Source organism: Populus trichocarpa, chromosome 18, assembly GCF_000002775.5.
Source record: "Populus trichocarpa isolate Nisqually-1 chromosome 18, P.trichocarpa_v4.1, whole genome shotgun sequence".
Classification (NCBI taxonomy): domain Eukaryota; kingdom Viridiplantae; phylum Streptophyta; class Magnoliopsida; order Malpighiales; family Salicaceae; genus Populus; species Populus trichocarpa.
In genome coordinates, this window is record NC_037302.2 from 985,214 (window position 1) to 1,012,577 (window position 27,364).

The window sequence follows — 27,364 nt, forward strand, 5'->3', positions numbered from 1 at the left end:
ATTAGAGGTGTTTAAAAAAGCAGCTCATTTGTAATATTTGCATTATTTGACTCTGTTTAACCCATCAAATTCAGATAATATGAATATTATAGATGATATCGGATAAAAAGTCCTAAGAAATAGATATTACAGGTCAGGTGGAGGGTTGGGATTTTGAAACCCGGTCAACCTGACTCAACCCATTTACCTTATACTCCTTTTATCCTTGTATTTGATAGTTTGTGGATTGTGTATTTATTTTGTTTTGAAATGTTTCGGCTTCAAAGTTCTTGTTAGTGGACTTCCTTTTATATTTCTTTAACATAAAAAAAGGGTTTGTCTCTTTGTTGGTGGGGAATGAGGTAACTAGAATTTAATGGTGGTGCAAGGTATGAAAATTAGACCTAACATTAGGGGTGCCATGCTAGCTAAAATCCATGCTGGTTCGCCTCTAAATATGGATTCATGAAAATAACAATATAAACTCAACTCGTGGATATATGTAATATCTATAGAAAATTTAGTCAAACCTAATATATCAAACCCGCTTGGTTCCAAAAAATTTAAATGGGTTGACTTTATAATTTGTAAAATATCAATAGTTCAATTAAATACAATTATAGGCTCAAACTCAACCTAATAAAAAAAAGGGGCAATCTTGGGATCAATGTGCTTGTCTTTGAAAGAAAAGTTTAATAGTGGTAGTTTTTCCCATCAACCATGCTGAGACAAGTGGATTAAGGTTTATAAAGATTTTTTTAGATTTGGTTTTTAGAGTAATTTTAAAGTATGTTGGGGTTAGAAATGAGATAATTTAGTTTTTTAGAATGTTTTAAAGGTGTTTTCTTATTAAATCAAGTTGAAAATTAAGATTCGAAGGTCAAAACAATCATGCAAGGGAATTAGTAAATATAGGAGAATTAATAATTAACCTTGTTTTAGTAGATCTTTTCACCCCATGTAGATACCTATTGCTTTTTTGTATTTTGAGCTATTTAGCTCAAAATGTCCCAAATTGCTATCAAAATGATAGCGTTTGGTTAACAAATCTTTCAATATTACTTCTACCAACTAAAAAAAACAAGAAAGAATATGGTGCTTTTCTATTCATATAAACAGTTAACAATGAACTATCTTAATTTCTTCTTTTTAAATTCTACATTTTAATCTTTTTTTTTTAATTTTATTTTTTAATATTTTATTTATTTTAAATTGGTCATCATATTTTGAATTTGTTTGCTTCACATGGTATTCAATTTTTATAAACATCTATTTTTATTATCATATCATTAAATAAAAAAGTAGTTTAAAAAATAAAGTTTTAAATCTAGTGGAGTCTATAATCTAGGTTGTAGGTTTTTTGAGTTAAGCTACGAAACTTGTATTGATCCAATATGTCATCATCTTAATATTAAAAAATATTAACTTGAATTTCTTTTAAATCTAAACCACGCTTTCATTGATCATCCGGGTTATTTTTAGATCCGCCAAGTCAATTAGGTCACCTAGAATTAACTTCTATATTGATTTATTTTAAATCTAGGTTAGACAAGAAGTCAGGTTGAAAGGTTTCAAGGTTGATTCACTAGGTCGAGTTTAAAAATAAAGATAAATAGTTTTTTTTTTATGAATTTTATTCTTTAATATTTGGTTGATTTTGAATTGTATTCATAATTAATTTCGGTTTGCTTTTTATGAGATTATCAAAGTTTCAAACAAATATTCCAATATTTAGTTGGTACTGAAGTTACAATGGTTTACCATCAGGTTATTACCGAATCTATTAAAATTTTAAAATCTAAAATGCTTATTTAAATCCTAGAAACAATTTATAGTGATCAAGCTGTTACTATAAATACTCATTTTCTCATTAAAAAAAAACTTACTTCTCACTTTTCCTTCTCCTTTCCTTCTTTCGCCAAACTCATGTTAGATAAGCTCAATATCATTGCTAATGTCTGAGGGTCCAACCACCACCGAGTGTTTTGAAGATTCAAAGCTTCGGTTGTTAAGACTTTTAAAAAAGTGTTCAATCTTAAATTTTTGAGAGGGTCTATTCTTTATATAGAGATGAGGTGTAGTGGCCAAAATCATATTTAAAGGTTGTGGAAATGATTTGGATGGTGATGATGTTTCAAAATCCAAGATGCTTAGTAATTTAGTTTTTCGAGTGATTGGATAATGAGTTTAACAAAATGTTGTTACTATTTGATCCATTTTCACACTAATTACTATTTTATCCATTCTCTATTGCTAAGAAATATGATAAAACAATCCATTTTGGGTGGATTTAAGGACCCTTAAATACTTAAGTTAATATCTTTGTAGAAAGAGATTGCAGTAAATGTGCAAAAGATCATTAAATCTAAAAAAACTAGGTTGTTTTTATTTTTATTTTGGTATGTATTAAATACTCTTTAAAGAAAAAGGTTTTTCTTTGTAAGCAATAAGAACCATGTGTTGAGAATAAAAAAATTATGAATCATTTACGTTGGTGGTTTATGGGGTATTTATACCTTATGAACCTTGTTATTTTGCTTGAATGAAAAGGCTAAAGAGTCATTCCATCATTGTAACATGAACGAGGGACAAATATCCCTTACCTATATATTAATGAAGAATAAAATATCTCTTACACATATATTAATAATAGATAAATATCCCTTACACATATATTAATAAAATAAAAATATGGTAGGCCATGAGAGATTCGTACACCTAGAGGTGAAGGTGGAGCATAAACTTACTAAGTAAGTCCCTTGCATTATATGTAATGAGTAAAGAATACTCAACGCCCCAGGGATAGGATGCATAGAGTTCCGTAACACTTTGAATCCAGACTAAAAAACTTGGTTTCAGTAAAACAATTTCAAGAAATTAGGTGTTGGGCCCAGGCCAAACAATAACCAAGATTGGTGCTAGGCCATGACGCTTGGTCCAAAAAACATGTCAAGCCAATGCCTAGTCCCCTAGAGCCCTATCCACAAGTCTAGGTCCAAACCTGTTTCTAAATCCCCTCAAGAGCCTAAACCATCATAAAAATGAGATCAAGCAAAAAAAAAAAAATTGTTGAAAAATACTGATAAATCCTAATCATCACATGGGTTTGGTGTGATAACATGGCAGAAAATTAGAAGAGATAGAGTGAGAATGTTCATTGATGGTGCTGTTACCCATTTTTGGATCCCCACGCAAAAAAAGAGAAAATATAAAAAAATCAAAAAAATATATTCAGAAGAAAATAAAAAAATAATAGTAGTGAGAACAGGATGCTGGAGAGTCCAAAAAATGATAAAAAATTGGTTAAGGAGGTTAAAAAATACAAAGATTGAAATTTGACAGTATATTTTTGACTAATGAGAGCCCTATTGATAAAGAAAATTCAATTTGAGGAAGAAAAGTCCAAAATCAGATGTTTATGGACTCAATTAAATGCTATTGAAGGTTTAATTGAATTTATGAAGGGTTTGATTGGAAGAAAAATTAATTTTTAAGTCAATTTAGGCTTTAATTGAAAGAAATTAAAGTTCAGGGGTCAAATTATAATTTTTAAGAGTTGATTTGGTCAAATCAGTGACTTAATTGCATAAATATTAAAGTTTGATGGCCAATTAAGGACTTGATTAAAGAAATCCGAAACCAAGGAGCAAACTGGAAAATGCATGTAAATAGAGGGATTGAAATTAACTGAATCAAGGGCCAAATTGAAAAAAATTAAAGTTTATTGATCAATTAGGGGTTAAATTACATAAATCCGAGATCAAGGACCAAAATAAAAAAGGTGGCCAACATCAAGGTTGACATTTGAATTTGTCAGGGATGCAATTGAATTGATTCTTAAAATCAAAATTACAATTGAGGACTTGATTGAACAAATAAAAAACTAAGGACTGATTTGGAATTTGAAGCTTCTTTGGCGCAATTTTCTTTTAAATGAAACGACGCGTTTTGTTCAAAACGACGCCGTTTCATCCACTGTTAAAAAAAAGCCAAAACAGTGGCGTTTTGAACGGCACCATGGGTCGTTTTCTTCCCCTAGATGCGCAAAGGAAAGGGAAAAAGAAGTTTCTCTCCCCTACAACGCCTCTCTCCCCATTTGCCCAAACCCTGACATAAACTACACCCCTCATGGCCTACCACCATCATGGAAGGGGTAGGAGAGCCATGCCTTGCTGGCAGCTTTGGGGCGATTATATAGAGGCCGCCTTAGCCATCCTACCCTGTCCTTATGATTGGACAGGGGTAGGGTAGCTCCCGATCCCCTTGCCCCTATAAATACCCCCTCACCAGGCGGTAAGGGGGGGGGGCAAAAAAACCAAAGGGACATCATAGAGAGAAGAGGACGAGACTGAAAGATAAGAGAAACGAAAGGGAAGAAAAACAAGAGAGAACAGAGAAAGGGAATAGAAGCATAAAGAAAGAAAAAGAAAAAAAAGACAAGAGCAAACAAAAACAGACGAGGAGGAGAGAAAAACAGAGACTGGTGTCTCTGCACAGAGAAGAAGAAGAACTGTTCCTCGCTGCGAACCATCGCCTTCCGCCACAACACCGCCACCGTGAATGATTGCACTGCTGCCATGTCAGCCTCTCTCTCCTCCGTTCTCCTTCTCATTCTCCTTCTTCTTTTTCCACTCCGGGCGTCCTCCATTTTTTTACAATTGAACATTGGAGAGTGAATTAATTTACTCTCCACTGTTAGTTCGGCCGGACAGCACCGACCCAGACTGGTTGGGCCGGGTCGGGCCCATTCCAAAAAAAATCCTTTCAAAAAAATCTATGATTTTCCTACGTATTTTTCTATCAATTTTTTGCTTAATATTAGTTTGTATTTTTATAACGTAAAGATACAAATCCGGTATCAAAATACCCAATTTTCTCTGGAATGTTGTAAAAAGAAAAATTATAAAACAAAAAAAGTCTTGTTTTCTTGCATATGGTCAAGTCTCTAAAAAAAAATCATATCGTAGTTTCATACAATAAAAATTAAAAAATATGCTTTAGCATGTATTTTGGCTTGAATAATCAGTTTATTAAAGCCATGAGAACTAAGCCAATATTTCAAAAACACCCAAAAAATATTTTTTTCTTTTAGTATTTGGGATTATGAATTTATACATAAAATGTATTCCTAATATTAAAAAGGTAGTTCTTTTATAGACTTTAGAAGGATTAGGTTTTTACCCGATAAGATAAGGATCTCCTTACCGAGGAAGATTTTTCTTAAACTATAGACGAACCAACAATTAGAAATACAATAATACCACAAGTTTTATCAGAAAATCAAACAATACAACTTACCTTAGGTAGGACGTATTTGGGGTGCTATTACCTTTCCTTTAAGCAACCAGTCCTCGTACCCGATCTCTAATACCAGTTAGGGTTTCTAGTGATCAAAATACTAGGTGGCGACTCTCTTTCCCTCTTTCCACTAGTAAAAGACAAGAATTCCCTGTCTTCCCATTTCTTGAGTTTCCCGATATTTTTATAAAATGAAATATCATCGCGATGCCGCACATGTGCGACAGATGGTAGGAAAGTTGTTTGAAATTTCCTGCAGCCGAGAGGTCCCTATATTTAAGTATAGAGTTCACTTAAGTCTCTATATCACAAAATTACATGATTAGGTACTTGATTCTGAGTTAAATCCTTCCCTTTCACTTCGTTATCTCAAACTCGAATGACAGAAAAAAGAAAAAAATTCATTTAATTTTGTTTGAAGAAGAATCAGATATAAGATAATTTGATGAGAGGAAACTTCCTTCCTCCGCTATTGTGAAAGCCACCACAGTTCCAGTAAGGTGCAAACTAGAAATTATATTGGAAAATCTGAATAAAAAAATGTGTATTTTTTTAAAAAACAACAATTAAATTTTGGACATCTCAAAATTTTGTTAACAAAATAAAGATGGAGGACTAAGTTATTAACAAATAGAAATCCACAAGAACTATTTAACAATTTCTCACACCTCATGGACTTATTAATTTATCTCAATAAATTACAAGGAATAATTAATAATTAATTCTTAATTTCGATGGGCTGAAATTGAATGCTATAGGATCCACTAAAAGCTGGCTGGGTGGCATTGAACAATGTAATAATGTGGCCGTGCTAACAATCCTGACCATCCAAAACTTGAGTTTTAACCCTTCAATAGGATTGAGTGCACATGGCAAATAAAATGCAAGCAAATCCAAAGAAATCCCCAAATTGCCAAAAATAAATAAATCACTATCTATAAATGATAGTTGTGTGTTTGATAATATGATATGTGGTGTTTTTTAAAAGTATTTTTTTAATTTAAAATGTATTAAAATGATATTTTTTTAATTTTTGATATCAGTACATTAATATTATTTAAAAACTTAAAAAAATATTAATTTAATATTTTTTTAAATAAAAAACAATTTAAAAAATAATTTGTAACACAAATACAAACCATCTCTTGTAATTAACCCAAATCCGTTTAATAACTAAAAGTTGATTGTATGTACAAGGATTCCAGCTTTTTTCACTGTTTAATTCCCCCAAAAACTCTGTCCAATGAACATGGATGGATCGATGTCAAGGTGTAATAATATCATTGGCTCTTCCCACCTGTCATCTGTCAGCATCCTCGACTTTTCTTACACTCAAAAACTTTATCCAACCCTTTCTAGCAAAGAACGTTCTCATCTAAACCTATCATTGGCTAAAACAATCACCCAATGAAGTGTTTTACATAGATTGACTATGTCTGTATCCATGAGCAGACAAGAAAATTTATAACTATAATCATAATCAATGGAGATTGTTTTTTTTAAAGTGAATTTTATTTAAAAATATATTAAAATATAATATTTTTTTGACATACTCGTTGGCTATCCTGCAAGCAACTGGAACTGGATTGCCATACTCGTTGGCTTCACTGAACTATCAATGCATCTTACATTAAAACGATTTAAAAATATAAAAAAATAATTTGAAATAAAAAATAAATAAATTTTAAATTTTTTCAAAAATATTATTAAAACACAAAAATAAACATCCTCTTAATCTTAAATAAATTCATCTTAACGAACACAAAAATAAAAGTTTTTTTTTTATAATGCTTTCTCTATATATAATTAAGTATATATTTGTTGAGAATATATAGCCCCAATGGATACAAGTTATATAAGATGCCTTTCAATATTTTGGGAAAAATAAATGCCATAGGTGACATTTTACAATGCAAACCACGAAGATAGTGAGTAATTGCTCTGGATTCACTTTTCTCAATAATTTGAGCTAACAACCACCCGGAGCAAATCCAACCATTCCCTTAGCAACATCATAGACCACCTCGTATGTCTTCTGTTGAACATTTCCAAAAATTGCTACATCTGTGTCATTACCATTATCTTTGAATGCTAAACACACCTCTTCCAGACCATTCGCAGCGATGAAGATCCCCGAATCATCAATATCCACTTCAACCCCACCTTCGAAGAAGATACTAATCTGAGGTATTGTAATATTGTCATTGGCATGCTTGCTGAAATCATAGCATGGTTGCAAACCGGATGTTCCTTTTGTCAAAGTATAGTTTGTCATCATTTCTTGAAAAGCCGAGCTGAGGGCAGAGTGTGCCGTGGATGGAAGATATGTCAGTGTTGTGCCAGAGTCAATTATCGTTCCAGCGGTCCTAAAAACTGATGGATCTATTGGTAGTTTGCGACCTCCAACACTAATTCCAGAAACGTCTAGGCCGTACAATTCCGGAATTTTTGAGGTTATTGGAGTGAATTTTGCAGCTTGTGAGACTCCACCACCGAAGCTGAGGTGACCAGTCGAGCTTGAAGATGCTGGTAAGCAATAAGAGAAGAGGTTTTTGTATGTTGAGGAAGTTTGTGATGGTAAGGCTACAGGGGAGCGGCCTAGTCCTAGCAAACCGGCTGTACCAGAGAATCTGCCGCCATTCCTTTCACCACAACCGATCACAAAGTTTTCGAACACGTCTGAGGGTGTAATGGTTAGCGTTTCTGTGGCAAGAAATCCGACAGTGTAACCAGTCCCGTATTTGACTCCATAAAGGCATGAATTTGAGGAAGAGCAACCCTGGGCGCTTTCTGCAGGGATGTTAAACACATGCTTGAAAATGAACCATATCCAAATAATGATTTAAAAATATATTGTCACCTCCAATTAAACCATATCTTTAACAATCACCTGGTTGTGGATTAATTTGATTGTTAAATCTAGAATTTGTTAAAGCAATAATACTGATTACCTTTACCAATTGACTTGCACGGTTCCGAGGAACACGAAAGGTTTTTGTAAGAGGTTGATTTGGTAGGATCGAACTTCTCATCATTCTGTGGAAAGCAACCCCCTGAACATGGCTCGCATTGGGTCCAAGTAAGGTCACTACCAGTATCAAATAAGAGTGAGAAATCTTTTTTTGGTGTGCCAAGACCGACGGTAACAGCATATCCGCCTCCAAAGTGAGTGGTTGGAACTCTAGTCTTCATCTCATTAAAAACACCAGTAGTGCTTGAGTTCATGGAATGCTTCGCTCGAATTGATTTCACTCGGAGTTGGTCTCGACGGAGGATTTCGGCTGCCGAGGGAAATGTTTTCGGATCTCCAGTCACCGTGCATGGACCATACTTGCTTACCACTTTTAGGGACGAAGCTTTGTTGAGAACTGAAATACAGCATTGAAATTGATTAAGAAATGTAAAAAAAATAAATAAAAAAACACTGATTTAAGTTTCAACTCTCAATAATATATAAAACACAATATTAAAAGACAATACAGAAAATGCTAAATCATGATATAACCTTTGTTAGAATGGTCGCAGACACTTGATGGCAACAGAGAATTGACATTAACATTGCGAAAGTAACCTTTTGTGATCTCATTTGCGGCAACGGTATGCCCTTTCTTCAGAGAGCATAAAGGGCAAAGAAGAAAAAGAAGAACATAGAGGAGAAAGACAAGAGAGATGGGAGTAGCCATGAGAAACAAATACTTTACTCTCTTGTCGCAGATTATGAACCCACATCATTTTCTTGGCTAGCCTCACCGGCCTTATATAAGCTAAATAATACGGATCAATCATAGCCGCGGGTTATGGAAGACAGACCTTAAAAAAGCCAAGTCAAGGTAATTTGTCTCATTGAGGGTGACAATTCCAGCTACGCAAAATTTTTATTCTTCTTTATTAGCATGTTTTTGGTACTGCAGTAAGGCTTGTTTTTTAAAATAATTTTGATAAAAAAAATATTAAATTAAAATTTTTTAAATATTATTTTTTGATGATTTTAATATATCGATGTTAAAAAAATAAAAAAATATTATTTTTATAAATTAAAAAAGAACATTTTTAAAAAGTAATTTCCACCGTTACCAAACAAACATACTAATCAACTTTAGAAAAAGGCAAAACAAGACGATGTTCTTAATAGTTCTTATGGACTTGGTATTCCGTTCCTTCCAATTAGGAAGCTCCATCGAAATGAACAAAATATCTAGGATGTGATACATGATATTTTTCTTTTGCATTAAAATTAATTTGTGGGTCATTCATTAACTTACAAATTTAAGATAAGAATAAAGGAAGCATTGATTGCAACAAACCAAATTTAAAGCTTTAATTTTTTAAGTTATTCAGAGGTTTCACTATTATACATTTATTATACCTTAAACCTTAATGATGAATATATGAATATTATTACATGTATCTATATACCAAATATTATAGTTATACTCTTTTGTGTTGTAATCTTCATTATTATTATTATATATTACCCTACATATATATATATATATATATATTGAAAAGATTAGCTAACCAATATGTAAGCCTCCTAATTATTCTCAATTATAAAGAATATTATTTCATGAATAAGATCAAGATAAAAATGTAAATATGCTTCAACTCATGAAATTAATTAGGTTTTTTTTTTTAATGATAAGTAAAGTTTGGAGTTGGCTTTTCTCCTGCTAAACAATTTATTTGTAATGGGATCGAAGTAAATCATCCATGTTTAAATTGGTACATTCATAATAAATTCTCTCTTCCATGTATAGTTATTAAACCTAAACCAGTCCAGAACCTGGTAGCTGGACTAGTTTAGGTTTGTTAAAAGACTGGCCGGTGCAACAACCCGGCAAAACATGGTCAATCCAGGCGAACCAGGACAAGACCTGTTTTTTTTTTCAAATATAGTTTTTCTTCTATACCCCTCTTTTTTTATATTTTTTTTAGTTGGTTATTAACACTTTTTAAAGTTCACTATATAAATATAAGAAAAATATTTTATTTTTTCAATGTGGAATTTGAAACCCTTTAGTATATATACTCTATATTCACAAGAAAAAAATTATGTTTTTTTTTAATGTGGGATTTGAAACCCTTTAGTATATATAATATATGTTTCCAAGAAAAAAGTTATTTTTTCAATGTGGGATTTGAAGCCCTTTTGTATATATACTTTATGTTCACAACAAAAAAAACTATGTTTTTTTAATGTGGGATAATTTTTTTTTGTTTAAATACTTCAACTTAAAAGGATAACATAATATCTTTTTAATATAGGATTTGAAGCCCTTTAATATATATATATATATATATATATATATATATATATATATATATATATATATATATATATATTCTATGTTCCCAAGAAAAAAGTTATTCTTTCAATGTGGGATTTGAAGCCCTTTCGTATATATATATATATTCTATATTCATAAGAAAAAAATTATATTTTTTCAATGTGGAATTTGAAACCCCTTAGTATATATACTCTATTGTTTTCAAGAAAAAAAATTATTTTTTCAATGTGGGATTTGAAGTCCTTTCGTATATATACTATATGTTCACAAGAAAAAAGTTATGTTTTGTCAATGTGAGATAAAAAAACCTTTTGATTTAAATACTTCAACTTAAAATGATAACATAATATTTTTTCAAAGTGGGATTTAAAACCCTTTAATATATATACTCTATGTCAACAAGAAAGAAGTTATTTTTTTTCAATGTGGGATTTGAAACCTTTTAGTATATATACTCTATGTTCACAAGAAAAAAATTATATTTTTTCAATGTGGGATAAAAAACTTTTTAAAATATTCTTTTAAACTTCATTATTTACAACATGTATAGCCCAGAAAAATTTTAAAAAATATTTAAAGTTTTAGTATTTCATATAAAAAAATTAAAAAAAATCCATGTAAAGGTTGATAAATTACAAGAATTAAGGGGGTTGAATAATAATTTTTTTACTTTAAAATCTAGCCTTTTTGTATAAATAAAAACTATTCAGATTAAAGAAAATTACTGTTCAAACTTTTTATTTATAGGCTCGATAAAAAAAAAATAACAAGGGTCATTATGAGTTATTTGAAAGAAAACAAAAGAAGGAAACTTCCCCTCCCATGTTATTGTCTATTTTTCATATGATACAAAAAAGAGATGACCAATTGGCTGCTCCTTGTTTTTCTCCACCTTTTGGAAATATTCACACTTCTTTCTCAATCACAAATTACACGTTATCGCGTTTTCTCTGTCGGCTACGCTCGGAGCTTTCACACAAAGAGGGGATTGCATGTGTATAGTGAGTGAGCGATTTGCACGTTCTCTATCCAATCAACGGCAAAACACGCCAATATATGAACATTCTTTTTCCACAATATTAATTTTTATGGGGAAAAATTGATGGGGACAAGGTTTTTTTTTAAATTTAAATTTAAATTATTTTTAAAGTTTCATTTAACAATATTTTTTGATATAATATGATGAAAAATTCAAATCTTACCAATCTAGTAACTCAAATTAATTAAAACAATTAAATAAAAAATATTAATGATTTATAAGTTTGTGCTATAAAATAATATAAAATTATTCCTAGCTATAACCTCATATAACTTCTTAGAATTAAGATAGGTTTCACTTTATTTCATCAACTCAAATTTCACAAGATTCGAATATTTCACGAAAGACTAAAACTTTCAAAGTCAAGAAAAGACATTTCTCAATTATTATTGATTAATATTTCACGAAAGACTAAAACTTTCAAAGTCAAGAAAAGGCATTTCTCAATTATCATTGATCATACATGTTCTAGTAATTCTAGAAGTCCTATAATTCCTTGAAGGATATGATAATATGGATTTTCCGTGAGAGATCAGTAATTGGGATGATTCGGACTAGTTTCAGTATCTGCACTTTGTCGGGATCAAACTATTTTTTTATACAAAAAATAACATTTAGGTATTGAAATAAAATAAATAAAAACCTAAACTAAGAAAGTACATTTAACCGAAACTGCAATTCAGATTATATAATTAGAATAACATGTAAAAAAATAAAAAAAATGATAAATTTTTTTTTAAATATATAAACTTTTTAAACTTGTGATCCAAGTCATTAGACTCAAAACACGAAATCTAAAAAAACCATGATATCCAATTCTCATTAAATTAAATATTGAAGGATGAAAAAATAAATAAATTCAACCACACAATTTTTCTTTAAATAGTAATTCAAAAAATGATAATGATACAAATTACTACTATTATTAATAATTAATATTATTATTATTATTACTATTATCATTATTAAAATTACTATTATTATTTTTATCATTATTAAAATATTATTATTGTTATTACTATTACTTTCATAGTGGATCCCCTTTCATAGGCGGCTGTTAATCTTTTATGAAAGAAAAATAAAATCATTGTCTTTATAAGTATAAAATCCTTGAAAATAATCTTGGAAAAAGGTTTGAAAATTGGACCTCGCATATGGAAAGATTGGGCTGTTGTTCTTGAGGAAAAATTGATTGAAAAGATATGTTTGAATCAAAATCTGCAGTGGATTTTAGAAGTTAAACTATGATTTATTGTAGATGACCTATTAGAGGATATGTTTCTTTCTTTTTACGCTGTCAAGATAATCAATTAGGATAAAAAATTAAACCCTAAAATATCATGAGAGCTAGCCATTTCTATCTTGCCCAGAAATCTACAAAATTTAAGAATAAAACAAAGTTGTTTAATTTGAATCTTCAAAGCGTGTTCTTCCTCAATTTAAACAAAGCGCACTGTTAAAATTAGGATTAGGTTTTTTCTAATTTAATCGTGCCAATTTCAGCCTAGTCCCTCCATTTTGACATCTTTTTGCTCTTTGGTCCCTAGACTCCCAATTTTTTCATTTTGGTCAATTTTCATCCTTTTCTCTTCTTTTTTTTTCATTTTCACCCTTGAATGAACTACAACATGCCCTTTGATTTTTCTATTGCTCTCATATGACTCCTTGTTTCTTCAATTCTTCATTTTAAAGCCAAATCCACTCCCAATTATAATCTTTCTTTACAATTAAGCCCCTAATTGATTTTCTAAATTGGTTATTCATTTCAAAATCATCTTTGAACTTCTAATTTATTTCAATCTTTGCCAAATTAAATTAAATTAAACCATTTTTCTTCAATTTATTTTCAATTCAATCCTTAGTTATAACCCAAAAATTCTCAAACTTTATTTTTGCTTGAGATACTCAATTATTGGTCCGATTTTAACTCGAGTTGTGTATTTTGTTTTTTTGGATTTTTTTGTTCTTTTTAATGATTTTCATGATTTATTTTTATCACACAAAAATTAAATAAAAATGACAAAAATAACAAAATGACTAAATTTACTGAAAAAAACATATATATATATATATTTTCTAATTTTCAAAATTTATACAAAAAAAGGAGGTCAAGAATTGAGTTATTACAGTAGAAACAAGGTACTTACTTGCAGAAGAACTTATGATCATATTCAGATAAAAATTTATTATTGTTAAGGATCAATCATTTATCTTTAAAATTTTATTGTTTTTTTCTTAATGCAAAATAAAATAAAATAAAACTAGTCTTTTAGAATTCCAACAACATCACCTTGTTTATTTACACTTTTAAAAAAGGTCTACCAACTCAAGGAAATATTACTAAAAATTCATTTACAATAACAAAAAATAAATGAAAAACAGAGTTTAAAACCAAGAAAGATAATTTGAAAAATTAATTTTTATATTGTTCAAAGATAAACAACCTTATAAAAAAAAAATTGTCTCGTCTAATTCATCATTATACAGCACACCAAACAATAAATTAATTATATCTGAGTTTATTAGTCTGATATGTACTTAGAGACTTTGAATCAATATATTAATCACGAAAATTGGGCTGGGAGGCCCCTCAACTGATAAAAAGACATCATAATGATGTTCTCACATGAACAGGCTGCCTAAATTGTGGGCAGACCCTCGCTGATTATCTAGTGAAAACTCCTTCAAGTGGCTAACGAAGACTAGAAACATAGGTTTGTGAAGATATAGGGTATCACAGGACAAAACGTGAAACACTTGCTAATGTTTTTTTACTATTTAAAATATCCCAGCAAGATTATACCCTGTCTGATAGGGTTGTAGGTGGCCATGTTAATTTCTACTAGCAAAATGATAATGAGATTTGAGACAATATCCTGCTTGTTGTAATATAAGGTAATATATAATCAATATGGGATATCCAACTTGATGTAATATAAAGCTAATATGAGCTATTATTCTTACCTACGATAGGTTTTTGCTGACAAGCAATCTCTAATTCATTCCATTTTACTTCTAAAATATCCTCTGGAATTGTAATAACCTCATTTCACCACAAGAAGGTCGTTATTGTTGATAAAGAAACTATAAATTCCACAGGATTTTTTAGCTTAAAGCACTCCTACTAGCTTCAACCCTATGAAGCATCTCCTAGCTACCGCTTCCTTTCAGCAAGAATACTTTTTTGTGCTTCTTGCATGTACAAAGCGAAGGAACAAAGAATTGAATCCCAGTCCCTTTGTAGAGAGCTTATTGCATATGCTGTATATAAAGTTTCTTAAGTTACTACACACACCTTCCTATTAGTTTTTCCTATATATTTCATTTCAGCTCGCATCCCCGTATAAGCTGATCTTACATTCATTTATTTGTAATGGAGCTACAATTGGTCATGATGGTTCTTGTTTGTCATTTCAGCTACAACCACCAGGGGCAAATCCAACCCTTCCTTTTGCACCATCATAGACCACTTGATAAGTCCTTTGCTGAACATTTCCAAAAATTGATGTATCACTATCATCATCATTTCCTGCGAAAGCTAGGCAAACCTTCTTCAAACCGTTCACTGGATACAAAATCCCTGACACATCAATATCCATCTCGACTCCGCCTTTGAAGGTCACACCAACCTTGGGTATCCTTACCGTGTCATATTTACTAAAATCATAGCACGTATCGAAAATAGAATACCCACTTGTCGAAGGATAATCTGTCATCAAATTTTGAAATGCTGAGCTGAGCTCGGAGTATGCTGTCGGAGACAGTCTCGTGATGACCGTGCCAGAGTCAATAACGGTTCCAGCTGAAAAAGCCGATTCATCTATTGATAGCTGGCGCCCTCCAACACTAAGTCCGGTTATGTCCAGGCCGTAAAAAGGCGTCGAGTCAAAGTCCGCAGACAAAGGAGTGAATTTCACAGACTTAGAGACTTGTCCACCAAGACTGAGGTAACCTTTGGAGCTGGATGATGCCGGTAGGCAATAAGAGAAGAGCTTTTTGTATGTTTTAGCAGTTTGTGATGGCAAGGCTAACTTGGTCCGACCAAGTCCCAGCAAACCGGCTGCTCCTCCAAATAGGCCATTGTTTTGTTGCCCGCACCCAAATAAGAAGTTCTTGAACACATTTGATGATGAAAGGGTTAATGTTTCTGTAGCAAAAAACCCGATTGAGTAGGAGCCGTCTCCATATTGCACCTGGTAAAGGCATGTCGAAGAAGAACAACTTTGGCTACCTTCTGCATAGTAGAGAAATATATACAACTATGCTTAAATACCACTCATGACTAAAATTCCAATCTGTATCTTATTGTTAACACCCTGCTACAAAATGAAAAATTAGGATTGAATCTCGTTCAAATGTATAAGGAGCATAGATTTAAAAGAAGAAAAGTTTTTTGTTATGTAATCGAACCAATAAGATGATAAAACACATCAATTAATTTATTGTTTATACGTCAGTCGTATAATTAAGAAAATTTCTACGATATATATAAAATTGAGTTTCAGAGGAAATCTTTGAGAATTATACAAATATTTTGAGAAAAATGCATTATAAATACATTTTGTACTCAAGCCTTCATTATTATTCGTAGGTAGTGGATTTTTTTTTTTTTTTTTATCTTGAATGGAAAATAAGGTAGGTTTTGACATTGGATATCACAACATTTATAAGAAATTCCGCCAGCATTTATGCTAAAGAATCCATTGCGACGAAAAACTTAGGAATCATTTGATATCATTGACGGTTTCTGTTTTATATTTCTATTTACAAATTTTTGAAACAGAAACAGAAAACTTGTTTGCTTTGATTTTTTTTTTTAAAAGCAAAACCAACAAAAATTTACACAAATTTCTAAAACCATTTTACTTGATTTTGGAAAATTTTGACAATTAATTAATGATTTTTTTATGTTGTTTCTATTTATGTTTTTAAAAATAAAAAATAAAAAACTCGATACCAAATGACCCCTTAATTATTACAACTGTTAGTATTGTATAGTTTTATGCTTTATTATTGTACTGTGCATTAGAGTTACTTTTCCAACGAGAATTTCTTACCTGACGCGACTAATTTGCACAACGCCGAGGAACACGAAATGTTCTTGTATGAAGTAGACGTGCTCGGATTTAACCTTGGCTCCTTCTGTTTGTAGCAAGTCTTCACGCATGGCTCACATTGAGTCCAAGTGATATCGCTGCCGGTGTCGAATATGAGGGTAAATTCTTTTTTCGGTGTGCCGAGACCCACAGTAACAACATAATCACCAGCACCGATAGATGCACCAGACTGGACCGGCAATGTTGTAGCCTGCTTCTCTGGGAACATGCCACGACTTGAGAGCCTAGCATGAATTGAATCCACTCGATTTTGGTCTCGAAGGAAGATTTCCATGTTAGAAGGAGCATCTGCTCCTTTCTCTTGATTCACTATACCAATGCATGGGCCATGCCTGTGCACCACTTCCAGGGATAAACTGTTTGAAACTGAAATGCATAAACCTTGAATTAGTGTGATTACATGCAGGCACTCGACTGAGTTTATTACCTGAGGTGGTCTTAATGAGGAATAAGTTGAACCATCCATGAAGTCATTTTATTGAAAAGAATTTTAAAGTTTTAGATATAAAATAGGGCGGGGCTGGGCAGAGCTAAGAAATTGAGATTGGAGAGAGTCCAAGAATATATCAGTTTGTAAGATTTTATGCATGACTTTTGTATTTGTTTAGAGGGTTTTTATAAAATAAAAAAGGATAAAGCTTTTGGAGTGATTTTTTTAGAGGGATTGTACTTAAACAAACAAACGACAATTAGACATGATTTTCAATTGTTCTTTTTATCTTTTTAAACCAAGAGTGTGTAATGTACAGTGCTTTTGAAAATGTGTTTTTTAATTGAAAATATATTAAAAATGATATTTTATTTTTATTTTTGATCTAAAACAAGACATTAAAATCATTAAAAAAATTATAAAAATATTAATTTAATGTATTTTTAGATAAAAAATACTTTAAAAAACATATTAAATTACATTATCAAATGAAATCGAAGCTGACACACGTTAACCAAAGTATGAATTTAGATATTCATGTCTATCATTCAAAGAATTATTTTGCATGTGCATAGAATCTAAATAAAGAATCGTGATTAAACCAACATAGGATCAACAAAGTTGAATATATATAATTAATAAACATGAATCAAGAAAAGATTGCTCGAATGGTGATTAAACCTTTAGAAGAGTGGTTGCAGGCAGTTGTTGGCAGAAGAGAATTGACTTTAATAATATGAAGATAGCTTTTCGTAGCCTCATTTTCTTCAACAGCATAACCCTTTTCCAAAGAGAATAGAAGAAGAAAAACACTCAGAAGAGAGATGGAACAAATTGGGGTGGCCATTGGAAACAAAGAAGCCCTTCTCGTACGTAGTTGTGTTGCCAAAACTCATAGGCTCATCGGGGCCTTATATACTATAAAAGCATTTAATATTTAAATAAAATGCAACGCAATAAATCAAGTCTTGGCCAATGATAACTTTTCTAGCTTAATTGGCCTTTGCTTTGAAACCACTAATTAAAGCATTTAATAATTAAATACTCCTTTCTGGTGTTGTCCATGATTAAACAAAAAGATTTCAGTACCAAAAAGGAAGCTTCATTCATGTATCTATGAAATTGCGGGTGCGAAATTGACTGAATAGTAAGAAGCGATCAGAGGTTATTTTAAAGTCTTGGCCAAGAATTGGGTAAGCTGTAATTTTTAATTTGAAAAGTCAGGTGCTTGATTGAAAAAACATCCAAATTTTGAGGTTGCAATTATAATTTACCTAGGGATTTTCGATCGAATTTTCTGGAAAATAACCTCCAACATACATAGGAATATATTTATATTCCTATATTTCAAAAAAAAAACATAAATAGTATTTTCACCTCAAATTTAATGTTTTTTTCATAATATATCACAAAAATCCTTCAAATGAATCAGAATGGAGTACTTTGTAAAAAGATGAGTTCAAGATGTTCATAATTTTGGGTAATAGCAATCTTGTAAAAGAAAAATACATTTATCAAGCCCAAGTGCGCCACTAGCATCCCATTTCAGTGGATGGAGACCAGTACTTTTTATTAATTACTAGATCTCCTTCAGAGAAGTTTCTTCACTATGTCCATTTACCTAAACAAAGATAAAAGAAATTAATTTCGAGCACTCTTAATGGGATACTACTGTTCTTTTCACGTGCATTGTAAATCCACTATCACCCACTAACTATTACTAGAATCTATACCTTATATACATATCTTATAATTAACGATATAAACATTGTTTATTTTCATGTGTTCAAAAATATTTTTGAAAGAAATTATATTAAATTTTATTTTATTTATTTTAAATTAATTTTTTTTTTGTGTTTTTAGATATTTTGATGTGCTGATTTCAAAAATAATTTTTTAAAAATAAAAAAAATATTATTTTAATACATTTCCTTGTAAAAAAATGCTTTAAAAAACAACTGTTACTACACTTTTAAACACCCCATAATCAAATAATCATAGCAGCACCAAAAAAATCAAACATAAGACTCTCCTAGTGAAAGCAAACAAAATTAAGATTATTGGCAAATTAAGTGCCAATTGACCCAAGTCAATGATAAGGCAAATATCCACTTATTCTTGAGGTGGAAGACTTGAGTTCGATGGTAAAGGGAAAGCATGATTTTAGATCTTGAAATTTGAAGACATTCTATATATTTAATGAGGCACCCATGACTTCCATTGGAAATGTAAAGCACAAATCCACTAAACATGAAACTCTTTAAACTCTAAGCACAATTAATACGCACATGGACCCATTAATTAAGCGAACTTCCTTGGTAATTATTAAGCTTATAGAGTAAATCATCTTTTTTAGCCGATTATAAGAGAAACAATATGGGAAAATATATTTATATGATAGCCTTTGCTTGTTTTTTTAGATTACACATGTATATGTTTTCAGCAAAACCAAGTTCTAAACCGAACATTTACTTTTAAAATTTGAAATAAAAGCCGTTCTTAATTATTGATATTCTCAAAATCTTAATTAATCACTTAAATAGAAAATTTTTAGAGAGAGAGACACAGATTACATTGATAGCCAGATTATCCAAATTTCATATAAATTAAGTTATTGTTTTTTTCTTTTCTTTTTTCAAAATTTCAAAGAATCTAGCTAGTAGTTCCCAAAAGCGATATAGATATGTCATGGTTGATGATCTCCATGCAGAGCTGGTTAAGGTGAATAATAGCCTTGAGCAAAATTATAAACGAGATCTTTTAAAATATTTAAGAAATTTTATTTTTTATTTTTTATGTATAATCTTCATTTTATACTTGAAATCTTTTATTAAGAGAAAATAATCTTCATTTCATAAAAATATAATTAACAAATATACCTTATTTATTCTTAGAACTTTTTATTAAATAAAATCTTTGAGTTATTATCAGAGTGACCCATATTTTAATCAGACATTGTCTCAAGTGATCTTTAATTTAATCTGACTTTGTCTCAATAAAAGATCATCATTGTGATTTATGAAAAAACATAGTCTTGGTCATGAAAACTTATTGTTTGATGACTGTGAAACCATTCTTTCTAATTTACTTTTATATATATAAACAAATAGTTTAGTATACTTAGTTGTTGAAGTATTAAAAATATAAAACAAATACAAATTGCATTGATATTAATGTACGTATTATTTGTTTTAAAATTTTATTATTTATTATTGGATATAAATACCAAACAAATTAATTGTAATTAATTTTTTAAAATTTCAATAACTCCACCTTGATTAATTGCCCTACTAATCAAGCTTAATGAAAGGAACTGCGAAAACAAACTTAACAAATCTATGCTCTTGAATGACTAAAGAAAAATGGAGTAGAAAACGTATGAAGGAAGGTAAAAGAGCTCGACTACTTGTGTGCAAAACATATTCTCTTCGATCCATTGTTATTGAAATCAAAATTAAAGCAGAATTAATTTTGGTGATTATTAAAATAAATTCCCATCACTTTACCTTAGTCACCCTCCATAACAATAAAAATAAAAAGATAAGCAAAAAACTGACAATTGTTTTTTTTTCCTTTAAAAACAAACTATTTAGGAAGAGAAAGATTATGTCTAGACCATTTATTTATATACCAACAAAAAAATAATTCTTTATGAGTCTAATAATTATTCTACAATAAATCCAATTCAGGCTCATAGTCCTGGTATTCTAGACCTGGGCCAATGTTAAGTCAAATGCACATTATTTAAGCCTAAAACCCACTTAGACTAGGTCTGATAATATATATATATATATATATATATAATTTCAACTTTTGAACTTCTAATTACATAATCTTTTAATTTTTCAAGTTTTTAGGTTTATATTATATGTCAATAAAGGATTTTTTATAATGAATTTTTTATTTGCTTCTAATTTATATTAAATAAGTTAATGTTCTATGTTGAAGTATTTTATTTGGAGAATAATTTTTATAACAAAACGAGTAGGGGCGCGAAAAATGACCAAATCTTTTTTTTTTTTTTGGGAAAAAGAAAAGGGAAAAAAGAGTTAAAATGAGTGGAAGTTCCTTGATAGGAGAGCCATGTCCTGTAGTCACAGTATAAAGTAATCATAGTGTCCAGTTTCATCCATAGTGCGTAGACCCAATATTGTTTCCATTCCAACCTTAACTTGCTTGGGATGGCAGAGGCAACTTTCAGCCTCACATCCCTACCAATGGATAGATTGAATGGACCTGAGTCCCTCGACCTGGAATATTGTTTTTTCATGGAGGAGCAAAACGATCTGTGGGTCACTTGGAGGAATCATTTGCTATTGGCGCACTTAGATTTGGTATGGCAAAAGATAAGATTGCGTTCTCGTATTGGACGAAAAACTTTTTGCTATTGTTGACATTGAGATGAGTAATATCATAATCGAGCAATCGTTCACCTTTGATTCTGATTGAATTCCAATGATCATTGCTATTAGTGGAAGTGTAGAGGATGTGTAAGTTCTATTATGTTGTGTTGCAAAACACGTAAAATGACTACATGAACTGTATATTTCAGTAAGATTTTTAGTTGCTAAGTTAGTAAAAAAATTAATAATTAAACATTATTATTTGAAATTTGAGATAACTTATTGATTTAACGCCTGTTTGGTAGTGTGGTTGCGGTTGTTTTTCAAAGTGTTTTTTGTGTTGAAATATATCAAAATGATGTTTTTTCATTTTAAAAAAATTATTTTGGAGATCAACGTATCAAAACAATGCAAAACACATAAAAAAATAATTTTTAATAAAAAAAAATTAAATTTTTTGGGAACGTGGTTTGCACCGCGTTCCCAAACGGTGTTTAATATAGTTTATATACCTCTATATATGTATTTCATATAATCATAAATAGTAAGATAGAATGTTCATTATTATTCATAATTAATTTTTATAATTTTGAATAAATGAAAAGTATGTTTTTTATATTTATGAATATAAGGGAAGTAATGATACTCAGAACATTGCATATATAGGTATCAAGGTAAACATGTACTACTAACAATTTTATTATTTTAAAATAATAATACTATTTTTATCATTTAAAAAAGAAGCAATATTTCATCTAAAAATGCTTTTCGAAGTAGAATCTAATAATCGGAATCAGATTTTGCTTTCTAAAGTCAAGAAACAGAGCTTAGAGTTACTTACAGATACTTATGTACAATTTTCGTATGTTAGCCAAGAATAAAAGCTAGAAAAACTAAGTATTTACTCTTAGTCATGGCTTGTTTTTTGTGCTAGTTTGCGTTTCTTTATTTCAATATTTCTTTGATTTATAAGAAAATGAATGGTAAAAGCTAGTGGATGGATTACTTGTTAATCATAACCTAAACAAATTTATTATTTTCAGTTTTTGTTTTCATTATTAATTACAAATAGTACTAAATCCATATTTAATTAACAATTTAATTGGTATCCTTGATTAAATTTTCAAATAACTTTAACGACATATTTCTTGTTTATTCTTACCATACAAGAAATTGTCTATTTGATTAGTTACTCATCATGAAGTTAGTAAACGATATAACAATGAAGAGCATGAGAAATTGGTGTATGAACTTTGTGGCGCCTCGATAAATGGTGGCCAGGGACTCCCCCAAGATCGATTGAGGAAAAAAATAATTGTATATTGTGAAAAATTAGAGTCACTAATTAATAACTAAAAAAAAAATCAAGAATGTTAAAATATATTGTAATGGTTTCAGAGATTTAGATAAAGAATTAGTTATATTTAAAGAAAAAAATGATATTACTTTTACAACATCTTTTCTTATAAAAATTTATCTTTACTAAGTTGTCTCTTTTAATTTTTTTTTATTGCTATTAATTATTATTTTTATTTTTAATTTCTAAATATTTTATGAAAAATTTGATGTAAATCTTTACACACGTTAGAAAATGATATTAGTCCAAAACAAATAAGAGACTTGTAAAAAATATTGATGTTAAGTCCTTAACAATTTTTATCAAAATTATTAAGAATAAACATAACTCGTATTTAATTTTAAAATCTGAACATTAGTTTTTTTAAAAAAAAAAACATATAAAAAAATAAAAATTATCCCCGAATAGGGAGATTTCATCAAGCTTTAACAACAAGAATTTAGCTTTGGTCCCGGAGTAGTCCCTTTTGTTAAAAAAAAATCTTGAAAATCAAGAGTTTTTATCATTATTTGTTTATTTATTATTTTTTAGAAAATATGGATTTTTTATTTTTTTGGTATGTTGGTCCAATGAGCTATTTGATTTTAGCCAAGTCTTAATTGACTTAATATACTTGTTATTAATTAAGTCAAAATATGCATGCTTTTTTTTTTTTTTATGAAGATGCTAAAATAAATATTTTTTTCAAGTGCTAAAATGTGAAAAATGTTTTTTTGATGTTTTTTTAAAATAAAAAACAAACTAAAAAGACAACCATTTTTTTTATTGTACAATGATACAAAAAATGATTTTTAAAAAAAATACTTGGCAGTAAAACCCACAAAATATTTATTCACATAAATTTGATGTTGTTTTTTACTTAATTTGTTTTTGTTACTTTTTTTTCTTGAACACAAGTATGCTTATCCTAAATCCATCAACCCTATGAGTACAACCCAAAAAACGTAGCCCAGATTAATAGAGCCAAAGCCCAAGATTTATTAATGTCTACTCACCATCAACACGCCGAGCTAAAAAGACAAGGCCGCTTATTCCAAAGCCGTATGGAGTCATTTTAACAGAAAGAAAAAAACGCCTCGCCCCTCCCCTCGCCCAGAGACCAAGGTACCGAGGACTTTCCCATGCTAAAATCCTACCATACCTATAGAACATCAAACCAAATGAAACCCAGAAAGACAGGCATCGTCCTCAAACCTCACCTCTTTTCTCATGAGAAATCGAGTATACAGACTATAACTCAGCTCTTCCATCTCAGAATCCTTTCTTACAAATCGGACAGGTTGACATGCTTACAGCTCAAAGCAAATAATCAAGTGTGAAGCAAAAGAAGACATGACTGACAAACACCTTAGATCAACAGAGAGCCCACCACGATCATGACTCTCCAAACTAAAAGGATCCTATTTGTTTCCTACACAAACTCGGAATGAGGAACAGCGGGACAGACGTTGCACTACTAAAAGCAAGCACCTGAAGATGACAGGTCCTTGGCAATTTTTCAACACAATTTAAGGTGCACAATTTTCCTAGACTAGTGTCCATCAAGTAATACACTAAGGCCTCACTGCAACACTCGAAAATAAAACCCAATGACCGAAAGTATCCTTTTAAAAGGATAAGGCTCATCAAGCACAATTTTCAGCCAGCAAGTTAACAATCGATGTTGATGAAGTCACTACTTGCTGGCTCCGTGTCTTTCTTTCTTTCTTTCTCTAGACTTGAATGAATAAAATTTAAATTTTTAAGTGTATTTCCATAGTTATCGTATACAATATTATTATAAGCCAATTAAATAATATTACATCGAATAATTAATCACAATGACTATATAATGATTGTTATTGATAAATAAAATAAAATAGATAAAGGAAACATAACTTTTTATTGTTATTGATAATTGTTGTTAAATGTTTGAGTGTCGTGTGGTCTATTTAATTATAAGCTACAACAAATAACTACTTATATTTATAAATTATATTCTTAATATTATATGAATATTTTGAGAGTAATATCATTAATTGGCTTTCCTAAAATATTACAAAATCTAACTATATAATATGTGTCATTTTGATCATTTCTTTACATAAAGTAATTAAATGAAATTAGTTATATATAATAATAATAATAATAATAATAATAATAATTATTATTATTATTAAAATCAAGTATTCTAATAATTTCCCTCTATTTATTTGAATTTATTTCAAGGTTCTAATCTTCATCATTCACATTATAAGATCTATAAATTCAAGTAACTAAATGTTAATATATATCAAGTATTCTATTTATTGATTATTAAAATATTAATTTATCGTTGATTTTGAATCTTATGTTTGTTAATTGTTATATAGTTCCTATTGTTTATTTTAGATATCATATTGATGAATAGCTCTCCGAAACATGCATGGTGTTTATTAATGGACAGAAAAATCCCGGCTTGGCCTCCAGCTAGTTAGTTATTAGGTAACATTTAATAAATGATTTTATATTAATTTTCTAATTTTTTATTTATTTAATTAGAAAAATAAAAGTGATAGAATCCAATATATAACCACTTAATAAATAGATTTTATATAAAAAATATATAATCATTAAATTGATTAAAAAGATTTCATGGATAAATTTATACTAAGTCCAACACCTTAGTACTAAGATTTCCCTAGCTATCAACACCTTATTAGATTTCCCTATTTTATTATAATTTATAATAACAATTTCATATTTTAAATGAAGAATTGATTAATTTCCTATCCAAAACCAACCTTTATTTAGTAGTTAGTTGTCGTAGAATAGCTTTTTGTTGGACTCGCTTATAATTAAACAAGTAAATTGGTAAATAAATTCAAATATTTTTAAATAAAAAAATACGCTGGAATATATATATATAAGTTGTTTATTAGTTACTATAATTTCACTAAACAGGACATGGCCTCAAGTGATCTCAATATATAATATTGTTCATACTTCATTTGCACCTCCCTAGGCATTTTAATTATAAGCTTGCTAAAGTTTATCAACAGAAAACTTAAATAATAATAAATAAATAAAAAGGTCAAACACGAGTTCCACGTTTGGTCCCACGTCGGTGCCCATTTTTGACAAATCCTAGTCTTCAAGCTCCTTGTTAGAGAATTTTTCAGACTCGAATCACTTGATAATGAGGGAGACTGTCCCCACTTTAAGCAGCCTAGCTATATCTGAGGCCACCATTTTCAATGGAGAAAACATGCTTCTTTTCACATTCGATGATGTTGCCTTTCTCTAGAACCTAGAATGGCCGTTGCTTTTGTGGGATAAAATTATCATACAAAATGTAAATAAACGGTGAATTAACACATGATAGAAAAATTACGATGAAATAACATAGTTTGAGGATTTTGTAGTTCTATACCGTGATATTTCAATAATATTATGGTTTAAAAATATAATATTTGATAAAATATTATGATTATAAACCATAACATTAATTATAATTTTATTGTGGTTACCACTCATGATATATAATCAAATATCATGGTTGAGAACTACGATATCAATTGAAGTAAATTATTTTGGCTATTGTACAGTTTTCAAAAACTTTTGTGTTTTGAGCCTGAAATGAGGGATGATAAACACATTGATACAACAACACTACCATTACTTATTAAAGTTCGTTCTTGAGTCTACAAGTTGGATAAAGATGTATATTTTAACGTATAAAATATATTTAGAAGAAAAAATTCATAAAATCATAGTTTTTGTTAATCTAAAATTTAATTTATTTTATAATTTTAGAAAGTTAGGAACTATACTCAAGATTTTGTCATGCTTTAAAAAACCTGCAAAAAAAAAAAAAAAAAAAAACAACAATAACTCCAATCAACCAATTCTAACTAAACTCAATATATATTTTATAATCGCAAGTAGCCTTGAGAATGCAAAAACAAAACATATATGCATGCAAAATGAATAAAAAAATAATTAAGTATTACAATATTTAAGTAATTTAAATCTCAAAATACATAAACATAACTTATTTATCTATCTATCTATCTATGTCTACGTTGTCTACTAGATGATTTGGGCTAATCAGTAACATAACCGAATCCAACTCCTACACCTTCCTAAGTGGCCTCGTTCTCTGCCATGTATCTAGGTGGAGGAATCTGCTCGAGATTCGAAGTAATAACTCGATGTATGATACTCGTGTACCAAATAATATACTCTTTATCTGTAATTACAATATGTATCTCTGTAAATATCTCCTTCTTTTGTGAATCCCATTGTGATACATAAGCTCCATGTCGGCTTAACCAGTTATAATCATCATTTTTACCCAACGAGTCATGGCGTGCAATGCATCACTCTTGTCCATGTTGACTAAGATGTGTTGTCTATAGTTGAACTGTCGCATTATTTTGTCTGAGCAATGTAGCTCGATCATCTAAAAAAATATCAGCGGGACAACTAATGTTCATCCTGCTAGTACAAACAGTCAAAGCAACCACTAATCTTAAGTTGTTGCGCTTCTAAA

General features: G+C 29.9%; 2 protein-coding genes across 3 annotated transcripts; both read right to left on the reverse strand.

Annotated features, from left to right (window-relative positions):
* Nucleotides 1–7,035: 7,035 nt before the first annotated feature.
* Nucleotides 7,036–9,023, reverse strand: LOC7465443 (aspartyl protease family protein At5g10770). Its single transcript, XM_002324318.4, has 3 exons — nt 8,783–9,023; nt 8,229–8,645; nt 7,036–8,067 (listed from the first exon to the last, which is right to left on the reverse strand). The coding sequence occupies exons 1-3, from the start codon at nt 8,958–8,960 to the stop codon at nt 7,247–7,249; spliced, it is 1,416 nt and encodes a 471-aa protein (XP_002324354.1). The 5' UTR covers nt 8,961–9,023; the 3' UTR covers nt 7,036–7,246.
* Nucleotides 9,024–14,651: 5,628 nt separating this feature from the next.
* Nucleotides 14,652–18,045, reverse strand: LOC7458443 (aspartyl protease family protein At5g10770). 2 transcript variants are annotated; one of them, XM_024589900.2, is made up of 3 exons: nt 17,833–18,045; nt 16,662–17,087; nt 14,652–15,835 (listed from the first exon to the last, which is right to left on the reverse strand). In XM_024589900.2, exons 1-3 carry the CDS (start codon nt 17,996–17,998, stop codon nt 15,018–15,020), a joined length of 1,410 nt encoding a protein of 469 aa, XP_024445668.1. In that variant the 5' UTR covers nt 17,999–18,045; the 3' UTR covers nt 14,652–15,017. The 2 variants fall into 2 exon arrangements, with proteins under 2 accessions (XP_024445668.1, XP_024445667.1); XM_024589899.2 differs by having other exon boundaries at nt 14,652–15,838; nt 17,833–18,044.
* Between the last annotated feature and the right edge of the window lie 9,319 nt (nt 18,046–27,364).